The 27367-nt window shown below is 33.0% G+C and overlaps 1 protein-coding gene across 1 annotated transcript in view; it reads left to right on the top strand.

Annotated features, from left to right (window-relative positions):
* LOC142338585 (uncharacterized) overlaps positions 1-27367 on the top strand; it is a 63824-nt gene that overhangs the window by 15663 nt on the left and 20794 nt on the right. The window contains exon 4 of the mRNA XM_075388401.1: positions 9239-9378. Within this exon, the coding sequence (XP_075244516.1) occupies positions 9239-9378 (140 nt within the window). The remainder of the gene's footprint in view (positions 1-9238; positions 9379-27367) is intronic.

Below are 27367 nucleotides of genomic sequence, written 5' to 3'. Positions count from 1 at the left end.
TCAAAAGGAACCAAAATTACAAAAACAATCCGAGTTTTTTTTCTGATATTATGAAAACTCGTGGCATCGAAGTCATAAAACCAATAGTTAGAAGATAAGACCATTAGCCAAATTCATTTTAGTTGCGGTGGGAAAAATGTAGAACCTGCATTACTGAGACTGACCTACAGTTCATGAAAAAAAATTGAGATTGATTAATGTGCGAAAAATATTCACAACATTTTTTTAAAGGCTTAACAGCCATTAAATGCAAGAGCTTTCAAAGTAATTAAAAAAACCGCTACCTTATGCCTCGATTCGAAGAACTGGATGTTTGTTCTCAATAATTTATCATTAAGATATCACAATAAATCTTATGATTATGAAAACTACGACAACCACTGGCAAAAAAAAATGCAGCAGAAATTTGAGAAGAAAGTGCCGAAGCCATTTAAATCATATTTTTTTTCTCTGGAAGTTTTTTCTATGATACAACGGACGTTGTTGTATTTAATCAATGGGAACTGCCAAAACGACGATAAAGAGATAAGATGTCAAAAGGAAAACAATTTACAAAATAATGCAAAATTTTTTTTGAAATTATGAAAACTCGTGTTATCGAAGACATGAAACCAATTATTAGCAGATAAAACAACTTACTAGAATAATTTTGGTTGCTGTAAAAAAGCAGGGGGCCTGTCATTGCTGAGACTGACTTACTATTCATAAAAATTATTTTAATATCGAATTATAAAAAAAAATAAAAAAATTTTTTTTGAAGTCTTGACAGTCCTCAGCTATCAACTCAAAGCGCTGTAGAGGTTTACCTAATGCACAATAGAAAACCAATTACAACTTCAGTTGGCAAGTCTATGCAATAGAACTCCAAAAATTTGGTAAAACCTCCAAGAAAATCAAGACTTCATTAAAAATTTCGAAAACAATTTGAGTGGAAGACAAAAAAAATGAACGATGCCTTTAAAACGAATTATTGTTCAGTAGCTATTATTGGATCTAAAATGACGTTTGTCAAAAACGTCAATATTGGAAGTTTGATATGGAAAGGGTCTTTTTGAAGCACGAAACCTAATTTTGAAAAAATAATTCTATAGAAAAGCCTAATTTGAAAAAAAATTACGCTAAACTGAACAAAATCATGCTAAAAGTGAACAAAATGTCACATTTTCACACAAAACTTTAAACCTCAATAACTCCCCGAAAAAAAACGAAATTCAAAAATATCTTTTTAATATTGAATTCTACGCTGCACGAGCTTTTTAATGGTACCACTCGCATTTCTCTAAGATGAATATGTCGATCGGCCAAAATTGTCCGAATAAAAAAAAATCCATTTGAGTATATAGTTCCTCCCCCAACAAGTGGGTTCGGAACAAAACTTTTTGAAAATTACTTATTTATTACATATTATCGAAGAACAGTTGTGTGCAAAATATTCTGTTAAAAATTCAATAATGACGCCTTTTTAGTTTGATGTCGAACAGTCTAAATTTTCTTAAAGGGTTTTCAATGAAGCTGAAAATAGGTTTTTTTTCACTATTTTTTCAGAGTATTGCAAATCAGGTCAATAGCTCAATGTGAAAGAGTTATTCGAATGCAGCTTATATTCACCTTTTTTTATCAGACTTTTAAATAAAAAATTGCACTTTTTTGCAAATGCTTCAAAATTTTAGCATCTAATTATGTTCTATTGAAATTTTCACTGGAAAAATGGATTACCTAAATAATATTTCTTGTTCTCCAAAACTGTTCACAGAAATTGTCTTTTTGTCTCGTTTTTCAATTTACTAATTATTTCTAAGTTTCATGGATTAATTTGTCCAAAAAAAACTTCAAACTTTATGCAATAGGGCAATATATTGAATAATATAATTGAACTTCCGGAGGAAAGCTAAGGAGATAAGTTTTCAAATTTTAAATATCAATAACGGAGGAACTACTGATTACCCTTTTGGTTACATAAATTTCAAATTGTTAGGTGAAATTTTTTTGTTGAATATCTCAACCAATTAAAACTATGTTGCAGTTTGGAAACAAAAACTTGCACCTGCAAAATTGAACATATCATGATTTATATGCAAACATGTTTATATTTTTTCAGTAAACAAAACTTTTATCTCCCGACAATTGCACTGATTAGCAGCCAGTTTGAAGCAAAAAATTGAAATGAGTTTTATTTTATTGATTGAGAAAATTTTTTAATTTACCTTTTTTCCAACAAAATTTTTGTAAAAGTTGCTTCCATTTAAAAATTACTCAAAGTGATATATAGGTTTACCTAATGCACATTAGAAAACCCATTACATCTTCAATTGGCAAGGCTCTACAATAGGACTCCAAAAATTTTGTAAAATCTCAAAGAAAATCAAAATTTCATTAAAAATTTCGAAAACATTTTGAGTCGAAGACAAAAAAAATGAACAATGCCTTTGAACAAATTTTTTTTTTCACTAGGTATTATTTGACCTCAAGTAAAGTTTGTCATTAACGGAACCTTGATATGAAAATGACCAGTCCCTAAGTGACTAGAAAAAATATAAATAGGAAAATTTTTCTTAAAAAACAGCTCTCCCATTGAATTCGGGATTTTGTTTTGTAGAAAAGTTCCCCACAAGACCAGAACTACTCTTTATGTCTGTCTACTGGTAACACAGAATTGTTTCCTTTTGAGGCACGAATTGTAATTTCGAAATTATAATTTTATAGAAAAGCCTAATTTGAAAAAGAATTACGCTAAACTGAACAAAATCATTCTAAAAGTTAACAAAATGTCACATTTTCACACAAAACTTTAAACCTCAATAACTCCCCGAAAAAAACGAAATTCACAAATATCTTTTTAATATTGAATTCTACGCTGCACGAGCTTTTTAATGGTACCACTTGCATTTCTCTAAGATGAATATGTCGATCGGCCAAAATTGTCCGAATAAAAAAAAAACCATTTGAGTATATAGTTCCTCCCCCAACAAGTGGGTTCGGAACAAAACTTTTTGAAAATTACTTATTTATTACATATTATCGAAGAACAGTTGTGTGCAAAATATTCTGTTAAAAATTCAATAATGACGCCTTTTTAGTTTGATGTCGAACAGTCTAAATTTTCTTAAAGGATTTTCAATGAAGCTGAAAATAGGTTTTTTTTCACTATTTTGTTCAGAATTTTGCAAATCAGGTCAATAGCTCAATGTGAAAGAGTTATTCGAATGCAGCTTATATTCACCTTTTTTTATCAGACTTTTAAATAAAAAATTACACTTTTTTGCAAATGCTTCAAAATTTTAGCATCTAATTATGTTCTATTGAATTTTTCACTGGAAAAAAGGATTACCTAAATAATATTTCTTGTTCTCCAAAACTGTTCACAGAAATTCTCTTTTTGTCTCGTTTTTCAATTTACTAATTATTTCTATGTTTCATGGATTAATTTGTCCAAAAAAACTTCAAACTTTATGCAATAGGGCAATATATTGAATAATATAATTGAACTTCCGGAGGAAAGCTATGGAGATAAGTTTTCAAATTTTAAATATCAATAACGGAGGAACTACTGATTACCCTTTTGGTTACATAAATTTCAATTTGTTAGGTGAAATTTTTTTGTTGAATATCTCAACCAATTAAAACTATGTTGCAGTTTGGAAACAAAAACTTGCACCTGCAAAATTGAACATATCATGATTTATATGCAAACATGTTTATATTTTTTCAGTAAACAAAACTTTTATCTCCCGACAATTGCAGTGATTAGCAGCCAGTTTGAAGCAAAAAATTGAAATGAGTTTTATTTTATTGATTGAGAAAATTTTTTAATTTACCTTTTTTCCAACAAAATTTTTGTAAAAGTTGCTTCCTTTTACAAAATCCTTCTAAAAGTTAACAAAATGTCACATTTTCACACAAAACTTTAAACCTCAATAACTCCCCGAAAAAAAAACGAAATTCAAAAATATCTTTTTAATATTGAATTCTACGCTGCACGAGCTTTTTAATGGTACCACTCACATTTCTCTAAGATGAATATGTCGATCGGCCAAAATTGTCCGAATAAAAAAAACCCATTTGAGTATATAGTTCCTCCCCCAACAAGTGGGTTCGGAACAAAACTTTTTTGAAAATTACTTATTTATTACATATTATTGAAGAACAGTTGTGAGCAAAATATTCTGTTAAAAATTCAATAATGACGCCTTTTTAATTTTATGTCGAACATTCATGGCATCGAAGTCATAAAACCAATAGTTAGAAGATAAGACCATTAGCCAAATTCATTTTAGTTGCGGTGGGAAAAATGTAGAACCTGCATTACTGAGACTGACCTACAGTTCATGAAAAAACAATTGAGATTGATTAATGTGCGAAAAATATTCACAACATTTTTTTAAAGGCTTAACAGCCATTAAATGCAAGAGCTTTCAAAGTAATTAAAAAAACCGCTACCTTATGCCTCGATTCGAAGACTTGGATGTTTGTTCTCAATAATTTATCATTAAGATATCACAATAAATCTTATGATTATGAAAACTATGACAACCACTGGCAAAAAAAATGCAGCAGAATTTTGAGAAGAAAGTGCCGAAGCCATTTAAATCATATTTTTTTTCTCTGGAAGTTTTTTCTATGATACAACGGACGTTGTATTTAATCAATGGGAACTGCCAATACGACGATAAAGAGATAAGATTTCAAAAGGAAACCAATTTACAAAATAATCCAAAATTTTTTTGAAATTATGAAAACTCGTGTTATCGAAGTCATGAAACCAATTATTAGCAGATAAAACAACTTACTAGAATAATTTTGGTTGCTGTAAAAAAGCAGGGGGCCTGTCATTGCTGAGACTGACTTACTATTCATAAAAATTATTTTAATATCGAATTATAAAAAAAAATTAAAAATTTTTTTTTTGAAGTCTTGACAGTCCTCAGCTATTAAAAATTTCAAAAACATTTTGATTCGAAGACAAAAAAATGAACGATGCCTTTAAAACGAGTTATTGTTCATTAGCTATTATTGGACCTAAAATGACGTTTGTCAAAAACGTCAATAACGGAAACTTGATATGGAAAGGGTCTTTTTGAAGCACGAAACCTAATTTTGAAAAAATAATTCTATAGAAAAGCCTAATTTGAAAAAAAATTACGCTAAACTGAACAAAATCATGCTAAAAGTGAACAAAATGTCACATTTTCACACAAAGACTTTGAACCTCGATAACTCCTCAAAAAAAACGAAATTCAAAAATATTTTTATTAATTTTGAGTTCTACGCTGGACGAGCTTTTTAATGGTACCACTCACATATCTCTATGATGAATATGTCGATCGGCCAAAATTGTCCGAACAAAAAAAACCCATTTGTGTATATAGTTCCTCCCCCAACAAGTCGGGTCGGAACAAAAATTTTTTGAATGTTACTTATTTAGTACATATTATCGAAGAACAGTTCTGGGCAAAAAATTTCTGTTAAAAATGCAAAAAAAACGCCTTTTTAGGTTGATGCCGAACAGTCTAAATTTTCTCAAAAGATTTTCAATGAAGTTGAAAATAAGTTTTTTAATTCACACTTTTTTTTAGAATTTTGCGAATCAGGTCAATTGCTCACTGTGAAAGATTAATTCAAATCCAGGTTATATTCACCATTTTTATCAGATTTTTGAATAAATAACTACAGCTTTTTTGCAAATACTTCAAAATTTTAGCTTCTAATTATGTTCTATTGAAATTTTCACTTGAAAAAAGGATTACTAAAATTAAATTTCTCGTTCTTCAATACTGTTCACAGAAATTATCTTTTTGTCTCGCTTCTTTTCAATTTATTAAATATTTCTAATTTTCATAATTTTTTTTTGTGTAGAAAAACTTTATGCAATAGGGCAAAATATTGAAATATATAATTAAATTTCTGGAGTAAAGACAAAGAGATAAGTTTTTAAACTTTATATATCAATAACGGAGGACCTACTGATTACCCTTTTGGTTACATAAATTTCAAATTGTTAGGTGAAATTTTTTTGTTGAATATCTCAACCAATTAAAACTATGTTGCAGTTTGGAAACAAAAACTTGCACCTGCAAAATTGAACATATCATGATTTATATGCAAACATGTTTAAATTTTTTCAGTAAATAAAACTTTTATCTCCCGACAATTGCAAAATATTGAAATATATAATTAAATTTCTGGAGTAAAGACAAAGAGATAAGTTTTTAAACTTTATATATCAATAACGGAGGACCTACTGATTACCCTTTTGGTTACATAAATTTCAAATTGTTAGGTGAAATTTTTTTGTTGAATATCTCAACCAATTAAAACTATGTTGCAGTTTGGAAACAAAAACTTGCACCTGCAAAATTGAACATATCATGATTTATATGCAAACATGTTTAAATTTTTTCAGTAAATAAAACTTTTATCTCCCGACAATTGCACTGATTAGCAGCAAGTTTGAAGCAAAAAATTGAAATGAGTTTTACTTTATTGATTGAGAAAATTTTTTAATTTACCTTTTTTCCAACAAAATTTTTGTAAAAGTTGCTTCCTTTTACAAAATCATTCTAAAAGTTAACAAAATGTCACATTTTCACACAAAACTTTAAACCTCAATAACTCCCCGAAAAAAAAACGAAATTCAAAAATATTTTTATTAATATTGAGTTCTACGCTGGACGAGCTTTTTAATGGTACCACTCACATATCTCTATGATGAATATGTCGATCGGCCAAAATTGTCCGAACAAAAAAAACCCATTTGTGTATATAGTTCCTCCCCCAACAAGTCGGGTCGGAACAAAAATTTTTTGAATGTTACTTATTTAGTACATATTATCGAAGAACAGTTCTGGGCAAAAAATTTCTGTTAAAAATGCAAAAAAAACGCCTTTTTAGGTTGATGCCGAACAGTCTAAATTTTCTCAAAAGATTTTCAATGAAGTTGAAAATAAGTTTTTTAATTCACACTTTTTTTAGAATTTTGCGAATCAGGTCAATTGCTCACTGTGAAAGATTAATTCAAATCCAGGTTATATTCACCATTTTTATCAGATTTTTGAATAAATAACTACAGCTTTTTTGCAAATACTTCAAAATTTTAGCTTCTAATTATGTTCTATTGAAATTTTCACTTGAAAAAAGGATTACTAAAATTAAATTTCTCGTTCTTCAAAACTGTTCACAGAAATTATCTTTTTGTCTCGCTTCTTTTCAATTTATTAAATATTTCTAATTTTCATAATTTTTTTTTGTGTAGAAAAACTTTATGCAATAGGGCAAAATATTGAAATATAAAATTAAATTTCTGGAGTAAAGACAAAGAGATAAGTTTTTAAACTTTATATATCAATAACGGAGGACCTACTGATTACCCTTTTGGTTACATAAATTTCAAATTGTTAGGTGAAATTTTTTTGTTGAATATCTCAACCAATTAAAACTATGTTGCAGTTTGGAAACAAAAACTTGCACCTGCAAAATTGAACATATCATGATTTATATGCAAACATGTTTAAATTTTTTCAGTAAATAAAACTTTTATCTCCCGACAATTGCAAAATATTGAAATATATAATTAAATTTCTGGAGTAAAGACAAAGAGATAAGTTTTTAAACTTTATATATCAATAACGGAGGACCTACTGATTACCCTTTTGGTTACATAAATTTCAAATTGTTAGGTGAAATTTTTTTGTTGAATATCTCAACCAATTAAAACTATGTTGCAGTTTGGAAACAAAAACTTGCACCTGCAAAATTGAACATATCATGATTTATATGCAAACATGTTTAAATTTTTTCAGTAAATAAAACTTTTATCTCCCGACAATTGCACTGATTAGCAGCAAGTTTGAAGCAAAAAATTGAAATGAGTTTTACTTTATTGATTGAGAAAATTTTTTAATTTACCTTTTTTCCAACAAAATTTTTGTAAAAGTTGCTTCCTTTTACAAAATCATTCTAAAAGTTAACAAAATGTCACATTTTCACACAAAACTTTAAACCTCAATAACTCCCCGAAAAAAAAACGAAATTCAAAAATATCTTTTTAATATTGAATTCTACGCTGCACGAGCTTTTTAATGGTACCACTCACATTTCTCTAAGATGAATATGTCGATCGGCCAAAATTGTCCGAATAAAAAAAACCCATTTGAGTATATAGTTCCTCCCCCAACAAGTGGGTTCGGAACAAAACTTTTTTGAAAATTACTTATTTATTACATATTATCGAAGAACAGTTGTGTGCAAAATATTCTGTTAAAAATTCAATAATGACGCCTTTTTAGTTTGATGTCGAACAGTCTAAATTTTCTTAAAGGGTTTTCAATGAAGCTGAAAATAGGTTTTTTTTCACTATTTTTTTCAAAATTTTGCAAATCAGGTCAATAGCTCAATGTGAAAGAGTTATTCAAATGCAGCTTATATTCACCTTTTTTTTATCAGACTTTTAAATAAAAAAGTGCACTTTTTTGCAAATGCTTCAAAATTTTCGCATCTAATTATGTTCTATTGAAATTTTCACTGGAAAAATGGATTACCTAAATAATATTTCTTGTTCTCCAAAACTGTTCACAGAAATTATCTTTTTGTCTCGTTTTTCAATTTACTAATTATTTCTATGTTTCATGGATTAATTTGTCCAAAAAAACTTCAAACTTTATGCAATAGGGCAATATATTGAATAATATAATTGAACTTCCGGAGGAAAGCTAAGGAGATAAGTTTTCAAATTTTAAATATCAATACAGGAGAACTTACTGATTATCCTTTTGATTACCTGATTTTCAAATTGTTAGGTGAAAATGTTTGTTGATTATCTCAACCAATTGAAACTATGTTGCGCTTTGGAAACAAAAACTTGCACCGCTGCAAAATTGAACATATCGTGATTTATATGCCAATATGTTTAATTTTATTCAATAAACAAAACTATAATCTCCTGACATTCGCACTGTTTTAGCAGCCCATTTGAATCAAAAATTTGAACTGATTTTTTTTTTGTGTGAGAATCTTTTTTTCCAACAAAACTTTTGTAAAAATTGCTTGCATTTAAAAAATCAGATAAATTTGTTTGTTATGAAAACGACTGTTTATTTATTTCTTTGAAAAGTTGTGAAGTAAGAGAAATAGCAATTCCATTGGAATGCTTTTGTATCAGCTAAGGTTATCAAATTTTCAACGGAACACAAAATATACAGTACTTTTGGAAACCAAATTAAAAGTGAGATTTCTTTTTGTTTAGGATTAAGCAGCCCAAGGCTTACGTTAGTGTTTGCCAATGCTGAACTTGTGTGCGTCATATATACTACTGCGGCTGGAGCAACCTGGACAAGAATGAATCTGGTCAAGGAGGGGGCTTTGATTGGAACAACCTTCAGTCAGGTTAGAGGACTAAAAAGTTTTTTTTTTAAAATTGAGCTGCCACAGGAAGCAACAAAACGCATATTCCAGTGACGTCACATTGTTTCCGATTGGTTGACGTGAAAATTTCTTTAGAAATGCAGCATCATTTCAGCATATTTCCTGTGTAGTAGAGAAAAATGATGGAAAACTTTAAAAAATTTTAAAACACAAATAAAGAATACCAAAAATTTAAAGCATTAAAAAAACAAACAACAAGCACTTAGCAAAAAATTACTACATATATATATATATATATATATATATATATATATATATATATATATATATAAATTTTTAAGCCCTTAATTTCTTCAAAACTTGTTAAATAAAATCTGCTGAAATTAATTTTTTCGTGAAACTGTTGTGACTCAGATAAAAATAAAGACCCGCACAATTGAAATGACGCGTAACAATTTTTCCCACTACTACAAAAAATTTTGTCGCACGTGAATGAAAACGTGCATGGTCAATAACAGTGCCTAGAAAAGTCTAGAAAAAAAAGTTAATGCCAACTTGCACAAATACAACTTAACCCTTTTTCAAGAAGCCTTATGACCTAGTACTTGACACAACTCAGTTTTTTTCAACAGACTGAGAATGTTAAAATAAAACATGAGAATATAAGTAAATATTCACCGGTAAAAATATAGTAAAATGCAATTGATAACTAGTAACTTTTTTGTTTTATGAAGTTTTGTTTTTGTCAGTCACTTCATTTAATTCAGTTTCTTGTACTTGAAATAAAAAGATATAGTCTTGAGTCACTGAAGTGCCAATTTTGCGGTTTGGTGGAAGGACCGTGCCTATGACCAGTGGATTTTTATATTGTGGAGGAGCTTGATTTGCTACTTCATGGACAGTTGCGACTCTAGTTTTTATCCCAAAATGTTGGTGGTTGGACGTTTTTGATGTCACCTGCTCTGCGTCGCCTTTTAAATGGCGGATCATTTTTACTGAATCTGACGAATCATCAAATTTGCCATAAAATTTGGGGCATCTTCGTATTTTACCACTGGTTCTTGCGTTATTTTCAGTGTCAACATGCTCACGTTAGAGAGCAGATGACGAAGCGGTGGTGCTAGTATTTTGGTAAGGTCATTCGCGAAGCGGGAAAGTTTGTTTTTTTTCTTCCTTGCAAATAAATCTTTTAAAACAAACTTATTTTTGCTAATTACTGCAATAAAAATAACCTATATGTCAGATAAAAACAACGATAGACAACACAACGTCGTATTCCGGCAAACTGATAAAAAATGTCAAAAATTTAGAAATTTAGGTAGTTTTCCAACGTTAAAATTTCAATTTCGTGGGAGAGGAATTGCATATACGCAAATGGTTTTTTTGTTTGGTCAATTTCGACTGACTGAGATATTGATCGTAAGGAATTCTGAGTGGTATCATTAGAAAACCTGATTTGTGAACACTTGACTGATTTGAGTTGTTTTTTTTTCAAGTTTTTCTCCAATTTTGCCCAATTTTTGTCAAATTCGCTGAAAACATATTGAAATTCTTAATGAAAATGGTAATGGCCTTAAAATTAAAGATAGATTGAAGGTGCTGAGCAGTCTTGGTGGATAATTTTTCAAACAATCTAGCTAAGTTTTTCTTTTTATTTCAAATTTCAGCCCTATAGCACATTTTGTTCAAATTAGCCGCAAGTACATAACTTAAAAACCCTGTCAAAATGTTTTCCAACTTCTCTCAAAAATGTCCGGTTGAAGAGTGTTACGTAATTAAAGATGTCCAGTTTGATAGGTAATTAAAGATGTGCCAATTTTTTCAATTTAATTCGATGATTATCAAAAATTCGTCAATTATTTTTTATATACTGAATTTTTTCGTCCATTTATGCATTTAACTAAAAGTTGGAACAATAAACTTTTGCTAGGTAACGACACACATGTCTTATGGTTTTTTCTTGGGTTCAAATTGCATATGTTGCTGTTTTTTCTTCATTTCTGTTTTAATTGTTATATTTTTTTTATAACTTTTAAGCGAATTCCAGGAAAACTATTACATCGAAATGTTTTCATTTTATTGCACTATTACCAACAGATTTTTTTGTACGCCCAAAGGAGGCCCAATAAATATTATGGCTAAGAGCAATTTGATTTACTGGTTTGTTCGCTGAGTGGGGCTTGCTTTCAAGCATCACTCTATTTCAGTTTTTTGAATGGTTTTAAACAACGCATTGTTAGTTTGCAGCGATTTAGTTAAAAGATTTGACTCAGTTTTGGGTTGAGTTTGGGAAAAAAACAAGGACCTTTTTGTCATTTTGGCAGCTATGATTGGAATATCTGTTTATTGGCCGCAATAATACTTGGGTTATTATACTCAACTTTTTTAATGGGAAAGAAATTTGGTGTTTTAGCATTTTTTTTGCTTGTATTTGCAGTGCAGGTCGTATATATAAATATATAGAGATCTATATATATATATATATAAATATATATATATATATATATATATAAATATACAAACATATAATTTTCATGAAACAGTTCTGACTAAGATAAAATTAACTAAACGCATAACTCAGAAAACGCGTAGCACTTTTTCTCACTACTACATAAAATTTGTAAACCTTGTCGCACGTGAATGAAAACATGTTTGATCATAACCAGTGCCTGGAAAAGTCTAGATAAGAAAAATTAATCCTAACTTGCTTAAACTTAGCTAAACAAAATTGTCCTTCAAGAACCCATATGATGTAGTACATGACACACCTCTAGGTTCTTTTAAATTGAACAGACTGGGGATTTAAATTGAAAAATGAGAATTTAAGTAATTATTTACCGGTAAAATACATAGTAAAATACAATTGATAACTAATAACTTGAGTGTTTTATGAAGTTTCGTTTTTATCAGTCACGTGTTATCCTCATTTATTTCTGTTTCTTGCACTCAAAATAATAAGAGACAGTCTTGAGTCACCGTAGTACGATTTTTGCGAATTGGAGAAAGGATCGTGCCTATGACCGGCAGATTTTTATTTTGCGGAGGAGCTTGATTTGGTACGTCATGGATAGTTACGCCGATAGTTGTGTGCAAACTGTTATGGTGAGCATTTGCGACGTCACCTGCTCTCCGTAGCTTTTTAAGTTCCGGTTTTTTTGCTGAATCTGGTGAGTTATCAAAATTGCCCAAAAAAATTTGAGGCTTTTTGGTTTTTAACCCTTACTTCGTGCGAAAATTTCAGTGTCTACATGCTTTGTCGGTTATATGCCGGGACTCATTTGTTGGAGGGAATATTAAGAAGCGGTGTCGCCAGTTGATGGACTCAACTCTTGTGATGGGGGTGGGGTGGTGCTAGTATTTTGGGTAAGATCAACCACGAGGTAGGTAAGATTTTTTTTCGCAATCATACTCGCATAGCGGGTGCAGTCTGACTCGCATTTCCTGCCTTGCGCTTCTGGTGCTTCGCCCGTTTGGCAGATTTTTGTGTCCTGTGGCTTGTTCTAAATAATAAATCTCTCTCAAGTCGAGATCAAGAGTTTTGGTGTAGTAGAATTTTTGCCAAGCAGAGAGTTCAGTTTCTGCCAAAGAGTGCTTTAATTGCATATTCGCTGTTAATATTTTACAGACTTGAATGCTTGTTTGATTTTGAACGAATTCCTTGATTTGTTTTCATCTTTAATACACGCAAGTTGTCTTCTATTTGTTTTATTTAAACTTTCTAAGCCTCTAAGTCGATGGTTACTTAGGGCTGGATCAATGGTTTCTTCTTGATTGCGACTACCGAATTAATTGACAATCAGACTTTTTGCTTTGTGCGAGGCATGTTATGGTTTTGGATATATGTCAAAATTTTAGCTGTTCTAAATAATAATTCTCTCTCAAGTCAAGTATAAAGATCTTGATGTAGTTCATATTCTGCGAAGCAGAGTATTCGATTTTTGTCAAAGTGTGCATTGAAGGGCAAATTTTGGGGGGCAAATTTTTCCACTGAGCCTATTGCTCGATGGTTACTTAGTGGTGGATCAAGGTTATTTTTATTGCGACCACAGTATTTTTTTTAATTGACTATAAATCAGTCATTTTGCTTGTGCGAGGAACGCCATGCTCTTGGACAAATATGTCACAAATTTCAACTACATTTCGATCCATTGGTCTTTCAAATATTTCTGCCACACAATGTTTTTAAAAATCGGTCTCGTGCAGACAAAAATAATTTCCTTTTCATCAAATATATGTCCACCAAAATGATTTTGCGTTTTTTGAATCGGTTGAGAAAAAGGTAGAGATAGGAAGAATTCCATAGCGAATATAATTGATTCTACTTTTTATCAATAGCTGTGGAAGATCTATACTCAGCCAACAGTGGAAGGCGATACAGTTTGTTCCTCATATTCCCAGTTGGTATTCATGTATTTCAATGGCACCACATCTCGCAACTAGTTCGGAGTGGTAATTTACTTGTCCGCACAGCAGCAATCGAGGCGAAATTGAACTTTCAGAACTAGCTGATGTAATTACTAGCAATTTTAGGTCTAGGTTTGGCTTCCTAGGGAGCTGTCCGTTAATGGTGTACTTTGCGTTGATGATGCACCTGATGAAGAGCAATTTGAAGTATAGGGTTTTTTTTTCCTTAGAAGGGATTTCGCTTTCAAATGTTATTCTACTTTTCTGTTTTTCGGATGATTTGAAAGATTGCATTGTTAGTTTGTAGTGATTTAGATAAGAGTCCTACCTGAGTTTGGACAAAAAGCGCTGATTTTTTTTCCATTTTGGCGAGAATATTTGGGTTATCAATTGGACAGAAAGTTGGGGTTTAAGTTTTTTGTCGACTTTTATTTGCGGGTCTTGAACATGGTAATGTAGTGTGAAAAATGAGAGCGTAAAAGATGGTAATGGTATAATTTTATCGGGATGCATAGCGGGAGTAAAAGCTGATTTTGCGTGGCATAGAAAAGTAATCTATATGGTGCGTGAAACGTGCAGTTTTTTTAGAATTTATCTTTAGTGAATTAGAATAGACTCAGATGTATTCAAAACTTGCTACATTGAAATCTTCATCGTAAGACGAGATGTTCTAGATTTTTCGATTTGTGCATCGAGAGATATAAAACACAAGAACCATTTTTGCGCCTTGCAAGTGTTAATCTAGAAACTTGTATTTTAACAATTGATCGAATCAATGCGTAAGCCAGCAATGTTATGATTGGTTGCAACGATGTTAATTGAGTACGGACAACGAACCTTTCTGGTCCGTAATTATGGCATATGTTTGGTCATGAAGGTGCACTTTTTTCACAAGAAATTAGAAAACGATTTCAATTTGCTTTCAATCATCTACAGTAAGTTGTTTGAGGCGGCATTCAGCCAAGAATGTGGAGCATTTGCAATTGAAACCTTCTCATTTATGTAAGAGAAGATGAAGAGTGCGACAATTGTGAGCCACGTTCAATATAAATTAGTTTATATAGTGAATTTTGCCAGAAAAACACAAAGTTTTTAAATTTTTTTGGAAGGGAGGATCAAGTGATATAACATCGCATGTTTTGCTTTTGACGAGCAAAATGCCAGTTTGAGAAATAAGATCGTCTAGCTAATCTGTTGTTGTCGTTGCAAAGTGGCACCTGAGAATTCTAAATCAAAAGAAAATTTATCATCCAGATTTTCAGGAAATATAAAAACATAATTAAAATGATCATTTTCCAAGCCTTTACTCGTAATCAGGGTGTCATGCAAAAATCAATTTGAGTTTTTTTTGTCCAGTTAAATAATAGTCCATAGCATTCTGAAGCAAGTTTAACTGCTTGGTCTCTGTTTACGGTAATTACTCTTGACGATAATTACGATTTCATGCAGCCGTTTCGTTATTTTTTGAAACTTTTCCTGGAAAAACGATCGGATTTTTGTATCTTTCAAGGTACATAGGTTGAAATATTTCTGATATATGGAAAGTCATATGTGAGTATTTGAAGTTTCATTGCAGGTAAAGAGATTTTGTAAAAGTCTTCGCCACATGTATTTTGATCGGTCACATTGTTGTAATGAAATCTCTGTCAATGCTAATCCCAAACAGGAAACTGGGGAGCAAGTTTTTCTTGCATGGTAACTTTTTCAAACATTCTTTATCTTTGGCAGTTTTATTTGCACTGAGCTACATTACTTGTGACCAGCTATCCACTAATTGCTATCCAAGTAATTTTTTCAAAAAGTCGCAGGCGCTTCCGTGTTACCGATACTTCCCCGATACTTCCCATATTATCATCCCAAGTAATTGGTTCGGATGCAAATATTTTATTATAGGATTCGCTTTGTACAAAATTTGCCGAGTTATCTGTGGAGTCTCATCTTCTACCTCATAGGCTGATTTTTTGTTATCGCTGTCACATTCTGCCGTCGGGGTCATTGTCAGGCTTTCACAAAACGTGTGAAATTTGAGAGCGTAAAAGATGGTAATGGTATATTTTTATCGGTAAGCATAGCGGGAGTAAGTGCTGATTTTGCGTGGCATAGAAAAGTAATCTATATAGTGCGTAAAATGTGTGAAGTGCAGTTTTTTTAGAAATTATCTTTAATAATTAGAATAGACTCAGATGTATTCAAAACTTGTTACATGGAAATCTTTATCGTAAGACGAGATGTTCTAGATTTTTCGATTTGTGCATCGAGAGATATAAACCACAAGAACCATTTTTGCGCCTTGCAAGTGTTAACCTAGAAACTTGTGTTTTAACAAACGGTCGAATCAATGCGTAAGCCGGCAATTTTATGATTGGTTGCAACGATGTTCTTTGAGTACGGACAACGAACCTCTCTGGTCCGTAAATATGGCATATGTTTGGTCATGAAGGTGCACGTTTTTCACAAAAAATTAGAAAATGAGACGCAATTTCAATTTGATTTCAATCATCTACAGTAAACTGTTCGAGGCGGCATTCAACCAAGAATGTGGAATATTTGCAATTGAAATCTTCTGATTTACGTAAGAGAAGATGAGGAGTGGGACAATTGTGAGGCACGGTGAATATAAATTATTTTATCTAGTGAATTGTGCCAGAAAAACAAAAAGCTTTTTAAATATTTTAGGAAGGGGAGATCAAGTGATATAACATCGCATGTTTTGCTTTTGACGAGCAAAATGCCAGTTTGAGAAATAAGATCTTCTAGCTAATCTGTTGTTGTCGTTGCAAAGTGGCACCTGAGAATTCTAAATCAAAAAAAATTATCATCCAGATTTTCAGGAAATATAAAAACATAATTAAAATGATCATTTTCCAAGCCTTTACTCGTAATCAGGGTATCATCCAAAAATCAATTTGAGTTTTTTTTGTCCAGTTAAATAATAGTCCATAGCATTCTTAAGCAAGTTTAACTGCTTGGTCTCTGTTTACGGTAATTACTCTTGACGATAATTACGATTTCATGCAGCCGTTTCGTTATTTTTTGAAACTTTTCCTGGAAAAACGATTGGATTTTTGTATCTTTCAAGGTACATAGGTTGAAATATTTCTGATATATGGAAAGTCATATGTGAGTATTTGAAGTTTCATTGCAGGTAAAGAGATTTGTAAAAGTCTTCGCCACATGTATTTTGATCGGTCACATTGTTGTAATGAAATCTCTGTCAATGCTAATCCCAAACAGGAAACTGGGGAGCAAGTTTTTCTTGCATGGTAACTTTTTCAAACATTCTTTATCTTTGGCAGTTTTTTTTTGCACTGAGCTACATTACTTGTGACCAGCTATCCACTAATTGCTATCCAAGTAATTTTTTCAAAAAGTCGCAAGCGCTTCCGTGTTACCGATACTTCCCCGATACTTCCCATATTATCATCCCAAGTAATTGGTTCGGATGCAAATACTTTATTATAGGACTCGCTTTGTACAAAATTTGCCGAGTTATCTGTGGAGTCTCATCTTCTACCTCAAAGGCTGATTTTTTGTTATCGTTGTCACATTCTGCCGTCGGGGTCATTGTCAGGCTTTCACAAAACGTGTGAAATTTGAGAGCGTAAAAGATGGTTATGGTATATTTTTATCGGTAAGCATAGCGGGAGTAAGTGCTGATTTTGCGTGGCATAGAAAAGTAATCTATATAGTGCGTAAAATGAGTGAAGTGCAGTTTTTTTTAGAAATTATATTTAGTGAATTAGAATAGACTCAGATGTATTCAAAACTTGTTACATGGAAATCTTTATAGTAAGACGAGATGTTCTAGATTTTTTGATTTGTGCATCGAGAGATATAAACCACAAGAACCATTTTTGCGCCTTGCAAGTGTTAACCTAGAAAATTGTGTTTTAACAAACGGTCGAATCAATGCGTAAGCCAGCAATTTTATGATTGGTTGCAACGATGTTCTTTGAGTACGGACAACGAACCTCTTTGATCCGTAAATATGGCATATGTTTGATCATGAAGGTGCACTTTTTTCACAAGAAATTAGAAAATGAGACGCAATTTCAATTTGATTTCAATCATCTACAGTAAGTTGTTCGAGGCGGCATTCAGCCAAGAATGTGGAATATTTGCAATTGAAATCTTCTGATTTACGTAAGAGAAGATGAGGAGTGGGACAATTGTGAGGCACGATGAATATAAATTATTTTATGTAGTGAATTGTGCCAGAAAAACAAAAAGCTTTTTAAATATTTTAGGAAGGGGAGATCAAGTGATATAACATCGCATGTTTTGCTTTTGACGAGCAAAATGCCAGTTTGAGAAATAAGATCGTCTAGCTAGTCTGTTTTTGTTGTTGCAAAGTGGCACCTGAGCATGCTAATTCAAAGATTTTATCATCTAGATTTTTAGGAAATATAAAGGCATAATTAAAATGATCTTTTTCCAAGCCTTTACTCGTAATCAGGGTGTTGTCCAAAAATCAATTTGAGTTTTTTGTCAAATTAAATAATAGTCCATAGCATTCTGAAGCAAGTTTAACTGTTTGGTCTCTGTCTACGGTAATTACTCTTGAAGATAATTACGATTTCATGTAGCCGTTTCATTTGTTTTTTTTGAAAAAATTTCTGGAAAAACGATTGGATTTCTGTATCTTTCATGGTACATTGGTTGAACTATTTCTGATATATGGAAAGTCCTATGTGAGTATTTGAAGTTTTAGTGCAGGTAAAAAGATTTGTAAAAGTCTTCGCTAATCCCCAACTGGAAACTGGGAGCAAGTTTTTCTTGCATGGTAACTTTTTCAAACATTCTTTATCTTTGGCAGTTTTATTTGCACTGAGCTACATTACTTTTGGCCAGCTATCCACTAATTGCTATCCAAGTAATTTTTTCAAAAAGTCGCTAGCGCTTCTGTGTTACCGATACTTCCCCGATACTTCCCATATTATCATCCCAAGTAACTGGTTCGGATTCAAATATTTTATAATAGGATTCGCTTGGTACAAAACTTGCCGAGTATTCTGTTGGAGTCTCATCATCTTCCTCATCGGTTGATTTTTTGTTATCAATCTCATATTTTGCCGTCGGGGTCATTGTCATGCTTTCACAAAATGGTTGGAAATTTTGCATCCATTGCAGTGTTTTCCCTAATTTGAACACTTTTTCTTTTGGCTGGGGTTTCAAGCAGAGCCAAAAACTTGGCGATCAGACGTCGGGCTTCCAGAACAATTTTTTGGACTAAAATTTTTCGAAAGCCGGTCTGTAAGAGGTAGTATGGAAAGCAGTCTAAAAGTTGTCACCATTTACGATAGTTGTGGTGGATTTTGAATTAGTGTCAGTTGCGCGTCGCCATTTCCATATTGGTCCCTATTTCAAGCCCCTTGCGAGGTTCCAATGTCTCCTTTATAAGCTCTTTTTCTGCTTTGGGGCCAATTGCATTTGCTATGAAGACGTCCCGGATCAATTCTTCTTCTTGTTTTCAAAGTATTTTCTTGCCAGTTTTTCAATTTACCCAAGAAATGTTCTACGAATTCCCGTTTTGAGTGTTTAATAATCAAGAAAACAAGTCTATCAAAAATGATGTTGCGGGAACGTATGAATGCCTCCTTCACAGGAATCCAGAAATCCAAGGGAGTCAAATTGACAGCTAGATTATGCGGACTCTTACACTTGAATACACTTCTTCCCACAAAGCCAATACTTAGATGTAATATAAGACTGTCTTTCGATCCCCGAGTGCCCAAGGTTTATCACCAGATAGATTAGCAGCCCATATGATCTAGTATTTGACAACACTTTAAAAATGCAGACAATGTTTCCCAAAGACCTGCCCCTAAAGTTAAACAAGTTAATATCGTGGACGTTTGATTTGAATCATACTGATGTCCTGGGAAAACATAAGCATCACATTTTTATGGCTTTGCCATTTGGTTCCTGTAGTATAAATTAATTTACATAGGTCTGCTTCTTGTAGACGTCATCAAAACGACTTACTTGTCTTTGAGGTCAAAAGGATTTTTTTTCAAATGAGATGTAGAAATATCATTTGAGGTCTTCTTGCATTAGCCGCTTCGCTAAAGTAGCACCAATGGTCACTTGTCAAACAAATCTCAAAAATTACTTGAAAAAAATGCAGCATAAGAATTTTTTTGATATTATTTGCTCACGTTTGCTTTAAAATACCAACCGATCTTTTGCATTGTAAGAACTTTGATCAATAATTCTACCCACTTTATAGGATTCATTTTTCCTCAGTTGAAGTGATTGGACTGAATTACAATAGGACTTGGAGCCAGCTGCAGCAAAACTATATAAATTATTTGAATAACTTGGAATGCAGGAAAAAAAACCCAATTCAATCTCGTTGGTATACTTTTTGAAAAATCAAAATAAGAAACCAGAAGTTTACGTAAACAAAACTAAGATGAGTCGCCCATTTCATTAAACACTAACAAACACCAGGTCAACATCTCGACTTTTAGTTGTAAATGTAAAATTTAGTCAGGGTGGGGGGGGGGGGTTGGCCGTCAATTGTGACTATATACACGGTCCACTCTGGCAGCTAAGAAGGAATTGAATTCTTTTTGTGAGTCGAGCTGAATTGTTCTAAAGTCTCGTAGTAAAATATGGTCAAACACAGTATTTAAATGTCGAGCATTGATTTTTTGTCAAATAAATTTGATTCAATTATCGTTTTTTATAAACAAACGGTCTTTTGCATTGTGAACACTTAGATCAAAAATTCTACCCACTTTATAGGACTCATTTTCCTCAGTTGAAGTGATTAAACTGAATTACAATAGGACTTGGAGCCAGCTGCAGCGAAATCTATATAATTTATTTGAACAACTTGGAATGCGGAAAAAAAACCCTAACAAACACCAGGTCTACAACTCAACTTTTATTTGTAAATGTAAAATTTAGTCAGAGTGGAGGGGGGGGGGGTTGGCCGTCGATTGTGACTATATACAAGGTCCACTCTGGCAGCTAAGACGGAATTGAGTTCTTTTTGTGAGTCGAACTGAACATGTATTTTGATCGGCCTCATTGTTGTAATGAAATCTCTGTCAATGCTAATCCCCAACTGGAATCTGGGGAGCAAATTTCTCTTGCATGGTAGCTTTTACAAACATTCCGAATCTCTGGCAGTTTTATTTTGCACTTAGCCACATCACTTATGACCAGCTATCCACTAATTGCTATCCAAGTAATTTTTTCAAAGAGTCGCAGGCGCTTCCGTGTTACTGATAATTCCCCGATACTTCCCATATTATCATCCCATGTAAGTGGTTCGGATTCAAATTTTTTATGATAGGATTTGCTTTGTACAAAATTTGCCGAGTTTTCTGTTGGAGTCTCATCTTCTACCTCATCGGCTGATTTTTTGTTATAGTTGTCATATTTTGCCCTCGGGGTCATTGTCATGCTTTCACAAAATGGTTGGAAATTTCGCATTTATTGCACTGTTTTCCTTAATTTGTACATTTTTCTTTTGGCTCGAGTTTCAAGCGGAGCCAAAAATCTGGCGATCAGACGTCGAGCTTCCAGAACAATTTTTTTGACTAAAATTTTTGAAAGCCAGTCTGTATGAGGTAGTATGGAAAGCAGTCTAAAAGTTGTCACCATTTACGATAGTTGTGGTGGATTTGGAATTAGTGTCAGTTGCGCATCGCCATTTTCATATTGATCCCTGTTTCAAGCCCCTTGCGAGGTTCCAATGTCTCCTTTTTAAGCTCTTTTTCTGCTTTGGGGTCAATTTCATTTGCTATGAAGACGTCCCGGATCAATTCTTCTTCTTGTTTTCAAAGTAATTTCTTGCTTTTTTTTCAATTTACCCAAGAAGTGTTCTACGGATTTCCTTTTTGAGTGTTTAATAATCAAGAAAACAAGTCTATGGAAAATGATGTTGCGGGAACGTATGAATGCCTCCTTCACAGGAATCCAGAAATCTAGGGTAGTCAAATTGTCAGCTAGATTATGCGGACTCTTACATTTGATTACACTTCTTCCCTCAAAGCCGATACTTAGATGTAAAATAAGACTGTCTTTCGATCCCCGAGTGCCCAAGGTTTATCACCACAGATTAGCAACCCATATGGTCTAGTATATGACAACGCTTTAAAACTGCAGACAATGTATCCCAAAGACCTGCCCCTAAATTTAAACTAAGTTAATATCGTGGACGTTTGATTAGAATCATACTGATGTCCTGGGGAAAACATAAGCAGCACATTTTTATGGCTTTGCCATTTGGTTCCTGTAGTATAAATTAATTTACATAGGTCTGCTTCTTGTGGTTCCGTTCAAAACATACAAGACATTCACTATTAAAGATTTATCCGAAATGTGTTTGTCAACAACGTTTAAAATTTTTAGGATCAACAGTCGTCTTCAAAACGACAAATATAATATTGAGGTCAAAAGGATTTTTTTCAAAGGAGTTTTAAAAATATCATATGAGGTTTTCTTGCATTAGCCGCTTCGCTAAATTAGCTCCAATGGTCACTTGCCAAACAAATATCGAAAAATACCTGAAAAAATGCAGCATAAGAATTTTATTTGATATTATTTGCTCACGATTGCTTTAAAATACCAACCGGTCTTTTGCATTCTAAAAACTTTGATCAATAATTCTACCCACTTTATAGGACTAATTTTTCCTCAGTTGAAGTGATTGGACTGAATTACAATAGGACTTGGAGTCAGCTGCAGCGAAATCTTTAAAAAATTATTTGAATAACTTGGAATGCTGAAAAAAACCCTAACAAACACCAGGTTTAAAACTCAACTTATAATTGTAAATGTAAAATTTAGTCAGGGTGGAGGGGGAGGGGGGATGGCGGTCAATTGTGACCATATACACGGTTCACTCTGGCAGCTAAGACGGAATTGAATTCCTTTTGTGTGTCGAGCTGAACTGTTTTTAAATGTTGTAGTAAAATATGGTCAAACACAGTATTTATATGTCGAGCATTGATTTTTTGTCGTCATTTTTGCGCCTTGCAAGTGTTGATCTAGAAACTTGTATTTTAACAATTGACCGACTCAATGCGTAAGCCAGCAATGTTATGATTGGATGCAACGATGTTCATTGAGTACGGACAACGAACCTCTCTGGTTCGTAAATATGGCATATGTTTGGTCATGAAGGTGCACTTTTTTCACAAGAAATTAGAAAATGAGACGCAATTTCAATTTGATTTCAATCATCTACAGTAAACTGTTCGAGGCGGCATTCAACCAAGAATGTGGAATATTTGCAATTGAAATCTTCTGATTTACGTCAGAGAAGATGAGGAGTGGGACAATTGTGAGGCACGATGAATATAAATTATTTTATCTAGTGAATTGTGCCAGAAAAACAAAAAGCTTTTTAAATTTTTTTGGAAGGGGGGATCAAGTGATATAACATCGCATGTTTTGCTTTTGACGAGCAAAATGCTAGTTTGAGAAAAATGATCGTCTAGCTAATCTGTTTTTGTCGTTACAAAGTGGTACCTGAGAATGCTAATTCAAAGATGTTATCCTCTAGTTTTTTAGGAAATATAAAGGCATAATTAAAATGATTTTTTTCCAAGCTTTTACTCGTAAACAAGTTGTCGTCCAAAAATCAATTTGAGTTTTTTGTCAAGTTAATTAAAGTCCAGTCCATAGCATTCTGAAGCAAGTTTAACTGTTTGGTCTCTGTTTACGGTAATTACTCCTGAAGATAATTACGATTTCATGTAGCCGTTTCGTTTTTTGTTCAAACTTTTTCAGGAAAAACGATTGGATTTTTGTATTCTTCAAGGTACATTGGTTGAAATATTTCTGATACATGGAAAAACCTATGTGAGTATTTGAAGTTTCATTGCAGGTAAAAATATTTGTAAAACCTTCGCCGAATGTATTTTGATCGGTCTCATTGTTGTAATGAAATCTCTGTCAATGCTTATCCCCAACTGGAAACTGGGGAGAAATTTTTTTTTGCATGGTAACTTTTTCAAACATTCCGCATCTTTTGCAGTTTTAATTGCACTGAGCCACATTACTTGTAACCAGCTATCCACTAATTGCTATCCAAGTAATTTTTTCAAAAAGTCGCAAGCGCTTCCGTGTTACCGATACTTCCCCGATACTTCCCATATTATCATCCCATGTAATTGGTTCGGATTCAAATTTGTTATTATAGGATTCGCTTTGTATAAAATTTGCCGAGTTTTCTGTTGGAGTCTTATCTTCTACATAATTGGCTGATTTTTTGTTATAGTTGTCATATTTTGCCCTCGGGGTCATTGTCATGCTTTCACAAAATGGTTGGAAATTTTGCATTTATTGCACTGTTTTCCATAATTTGTACACTTTTTCTTTCGGCTGGGGTTTCAAGCAGAGCCAAAAATCTGGCGATCAGATGTCGGGCTTTCAGAACAATTTTTTGGACTAAAATTATTTGAAAGCCAGTCTGTAAGAGGTAGTATGGAAAGCAGTCTAAAAGTTGTCACCATTTACGATAGTTGTGGTGGATTTGGAATTAGTGTCAGTTGCGCGTCGCCAGTTACTTATTGATCCCTATTTCAAGCCCCTTGCGAGGTTCCAATGTCTCCTTTATAAGCCTTTTTTCTGTTTTGTGGTCAATCGCATTTGCTAAGAAGACGTCCCTGATCAATTCTTCTTGTTGTTTTCAAAGAGTATTTTCTGGCCAGTTTTTCAATTTACCCAAGAATTGTTCTACGGATTCCCGTTTTGAATGTTTAATAATAAAAAAACAGGTCTATTAAAAAAGATATTGCGGGAACGTATGAATGCCTCCTCCACATGAATCCAGAAATCTAGGGTAGTCAAATTGTCAGCTAGATTATGCGGACTCTTACACTTGAATACACTTCTTCCCCCAAAGCCGATACTTAGATGTAAAATAAGACTGTCTTTCGATCCCCGATTGCCCAAGGTTTATCACCACATAAATTAGCAACCCATATGGTCTAGTATATGACAACACTTTAAAAATGCAGACAATGTATCCCAAAGACCTGCCCCTAAATTTAAACAAAGTTAATATCGTGGGCGTTTGATTAGAATCATACTGATGTCCTGGGGAAAACAAAAGCAGCACATTTCTATGGCTTCGCCATTTGGTTCCTGTAGTATAAATTAATTTACATAGGTCTGCTTCTTGTGGTTCCGTTCAAAACATACAAGACATTCACTATTAAAGAAGTATCCGAAATGTGTTTGTCAACACCGTTTAAAATTTTTAGGATCAGCATTCGTCTTCAAAACGACAAACATAACTTTGAGGTCAAAAGGATTTTTTTCAAATGAGTTTTAAAAATATCATTTGAGGTCATCTTGCATTAGCCGTTTCGCTAAATTAGCTCCAATGGTCACTTGTCAAATAAATATCAAAAAATATTTGGTAAAAATGCAGCATAAGAATTTTATTTGATATTATTTGCTCACGTTTGCTTTAAAATACCAACCGGTCTTTTGCAATGTAAAAACTTTGATCAATAATTCTACCCACTTTATAGGATTCATTTGTCTCCAGTTGAAGTGATTGGACTGAGTTACAATAGGACTTGGAACGAGCAAAATCTACGTAAATTATTTGAATAATATGGAATGCAGGAAAAAACCCAATTCAATCTCGTTGGTATACTTTTTGAAAAATCAAAATAAGAAATCAGAAGTTTACGTAAACAAAAGTAAGATGAGTTGCCCATTTCATGAAACACTAACAAACACCAGGTCTACATCTCGACTTTTAGTTGCAATTGTATAATTTAGTCAGGGTGGGGGGGGGGGGTTGGTCGTCAATTGTGACTATATACACGGTCTACTCTGGCAGCTAATTGCCCTCGGGGTCATTGTCATGCTTTCACAAAATGGTTGGAAATTTTGCATTTATTGCACTGTTTTCCATAATTTGTACACTTTTTCTTTCGGCTGGGGTTTCAAGCAGAGCCAAAAATCTGGCGATCAGATGTCGGGCTTTCAGAACAATTTTTTGGACTAAAATTTTTCGAAAGCCAGTCTGTAAGAGATAGTATGGAAAGCAGTCTTAAAGTTGTCACCATTTACGATAGTTGTGGTGGATTTGGAATTAGTGTCAGTTGCGCGTCGCCATTTCCATATTGATCCCTATTTCAAGCCCCTTGCGAGATTTCAATGTCTCCTTTATAAGCTCTTTTTCTGCTTTGGGGTCAATCGCATTTGCTATGAAGACGTCCCGGATCAATTCTTCTTCTTGTTTTCAAAGTATTTTCTTGCCAGTTTTTCAATTTACCCAAGAAATGTTCTACGGATTCCCGTTTTCAGTGTTTAATAATCAAGAAAACAAGTCTATCAAAAAAGATATTGCGGGAACGTATGAATGCCTCCTCCACAGGAATCCAGAAATCTAGGGTAGTAAAATTGTCAGCTAGATTATGCGGACTCTCACACTTGAATACACTTGTTCCCCCAAAGCCGATACTAAGATGTAATATAAGACTGTCTTTCGATCCCCGAGTGCCCAAGGTTTATCACCACATAGATTAGCAACCCATATGATCTAGTATATGACAACGCTTTAAAACTGCAGACAATGTTTCCCATAAACCTGCCCCTAAAGTTAAACAAATTAATATCGTGGACGTTTGATTTGAATCATATTGATGTCACTTGGGAAAACATAAGCAGAACATTTTTATGACTTTGCCATTTAGTTTCTTTAGTATAAATTTATTTGCATAGGTCTGCGTCCTGTGGTTCCGTTCAAAACATACAAGACATTAACTATTAAAGAAGTATCCGAAAGGTGTTTTTCAACACCGTTTAAAATTTTTAGGATCAACAGTCGTCATCAAAACGACTTACATGTCTTTGAGGTCAAAAGGATTTTTTTTTCAAATGAGTTGCAGAAATATTATTTGAGGTCTTCTTGCATTAGCCGCTTCGCTAAATTAGCTCCAATGGTCACTTGTCAAACAAATATCAAAAAAATACTTGAAAAAAATGCAGTATAAGAATTTTATTTGATATAATTTGCTCACGTTTGCTTTAAAATACCAACCGATCTTTTGCATTGTGAGAACTTTGATCAATAATTCTACACACTTTATAGGACTCATTTTTCCTCAGTTGAAGTGACTGGACTGAATTACAATAGGTTTTGGAACCAGCTGCAGCAAAACTATATAAACTATTTGAATAACTTGGAATGCAGGAAAAAACCCAATTCAATCTCGTTGGTATACTTTTTGAAAAATAAAAATAAGAAATCAGAAGTTTACGTAAACAAAAGTAAGATGAGTTGCCCATTTCATGAAACACTAACAAACACCAGGTCTACATCTCGACTTTTAGTTGTAAATGTAGAATTTAGTCAGGGTGGGGGGGGGTTGGTTGTCAATTGTGACTATATACACGGTCTACTCTGGCAGCTAATTGCCCTCGGGGTCATTGTCATGCTTTCACAAAATGGTTGGAAATTTTGCATTTATTGCATTGTTTTCCATAATTTGTACACTTTTTCTTTCGGCTGGGGTTTCAAGCAGAGCCAAAAATCTGGCGATCAGATGTCGGGCTTTCAGAACAATTTTTTGGACTAAAATTTTTCGAAAGCCAGTCTGTAAGAGATAGTATGTAAAGCAGT

The sequence above is a fragment of the Convolutriloba macropyga genome, chromosome 4, assembly GCF_964194025.1.
Source record: "Convolutriloba macropyga chromosome 4, txConMacr16.3, whole genome shotgun sequence".
Lineage (NCBI taxonomy): Eukaryota > Metazoa > Xenacoelomorpha > Acoela > Convolutidae > Convolutriloba > Convolutriloba macropyga.
This window is presented reverse-complemented; position numbering and strand designations above follow the sequence as displayed.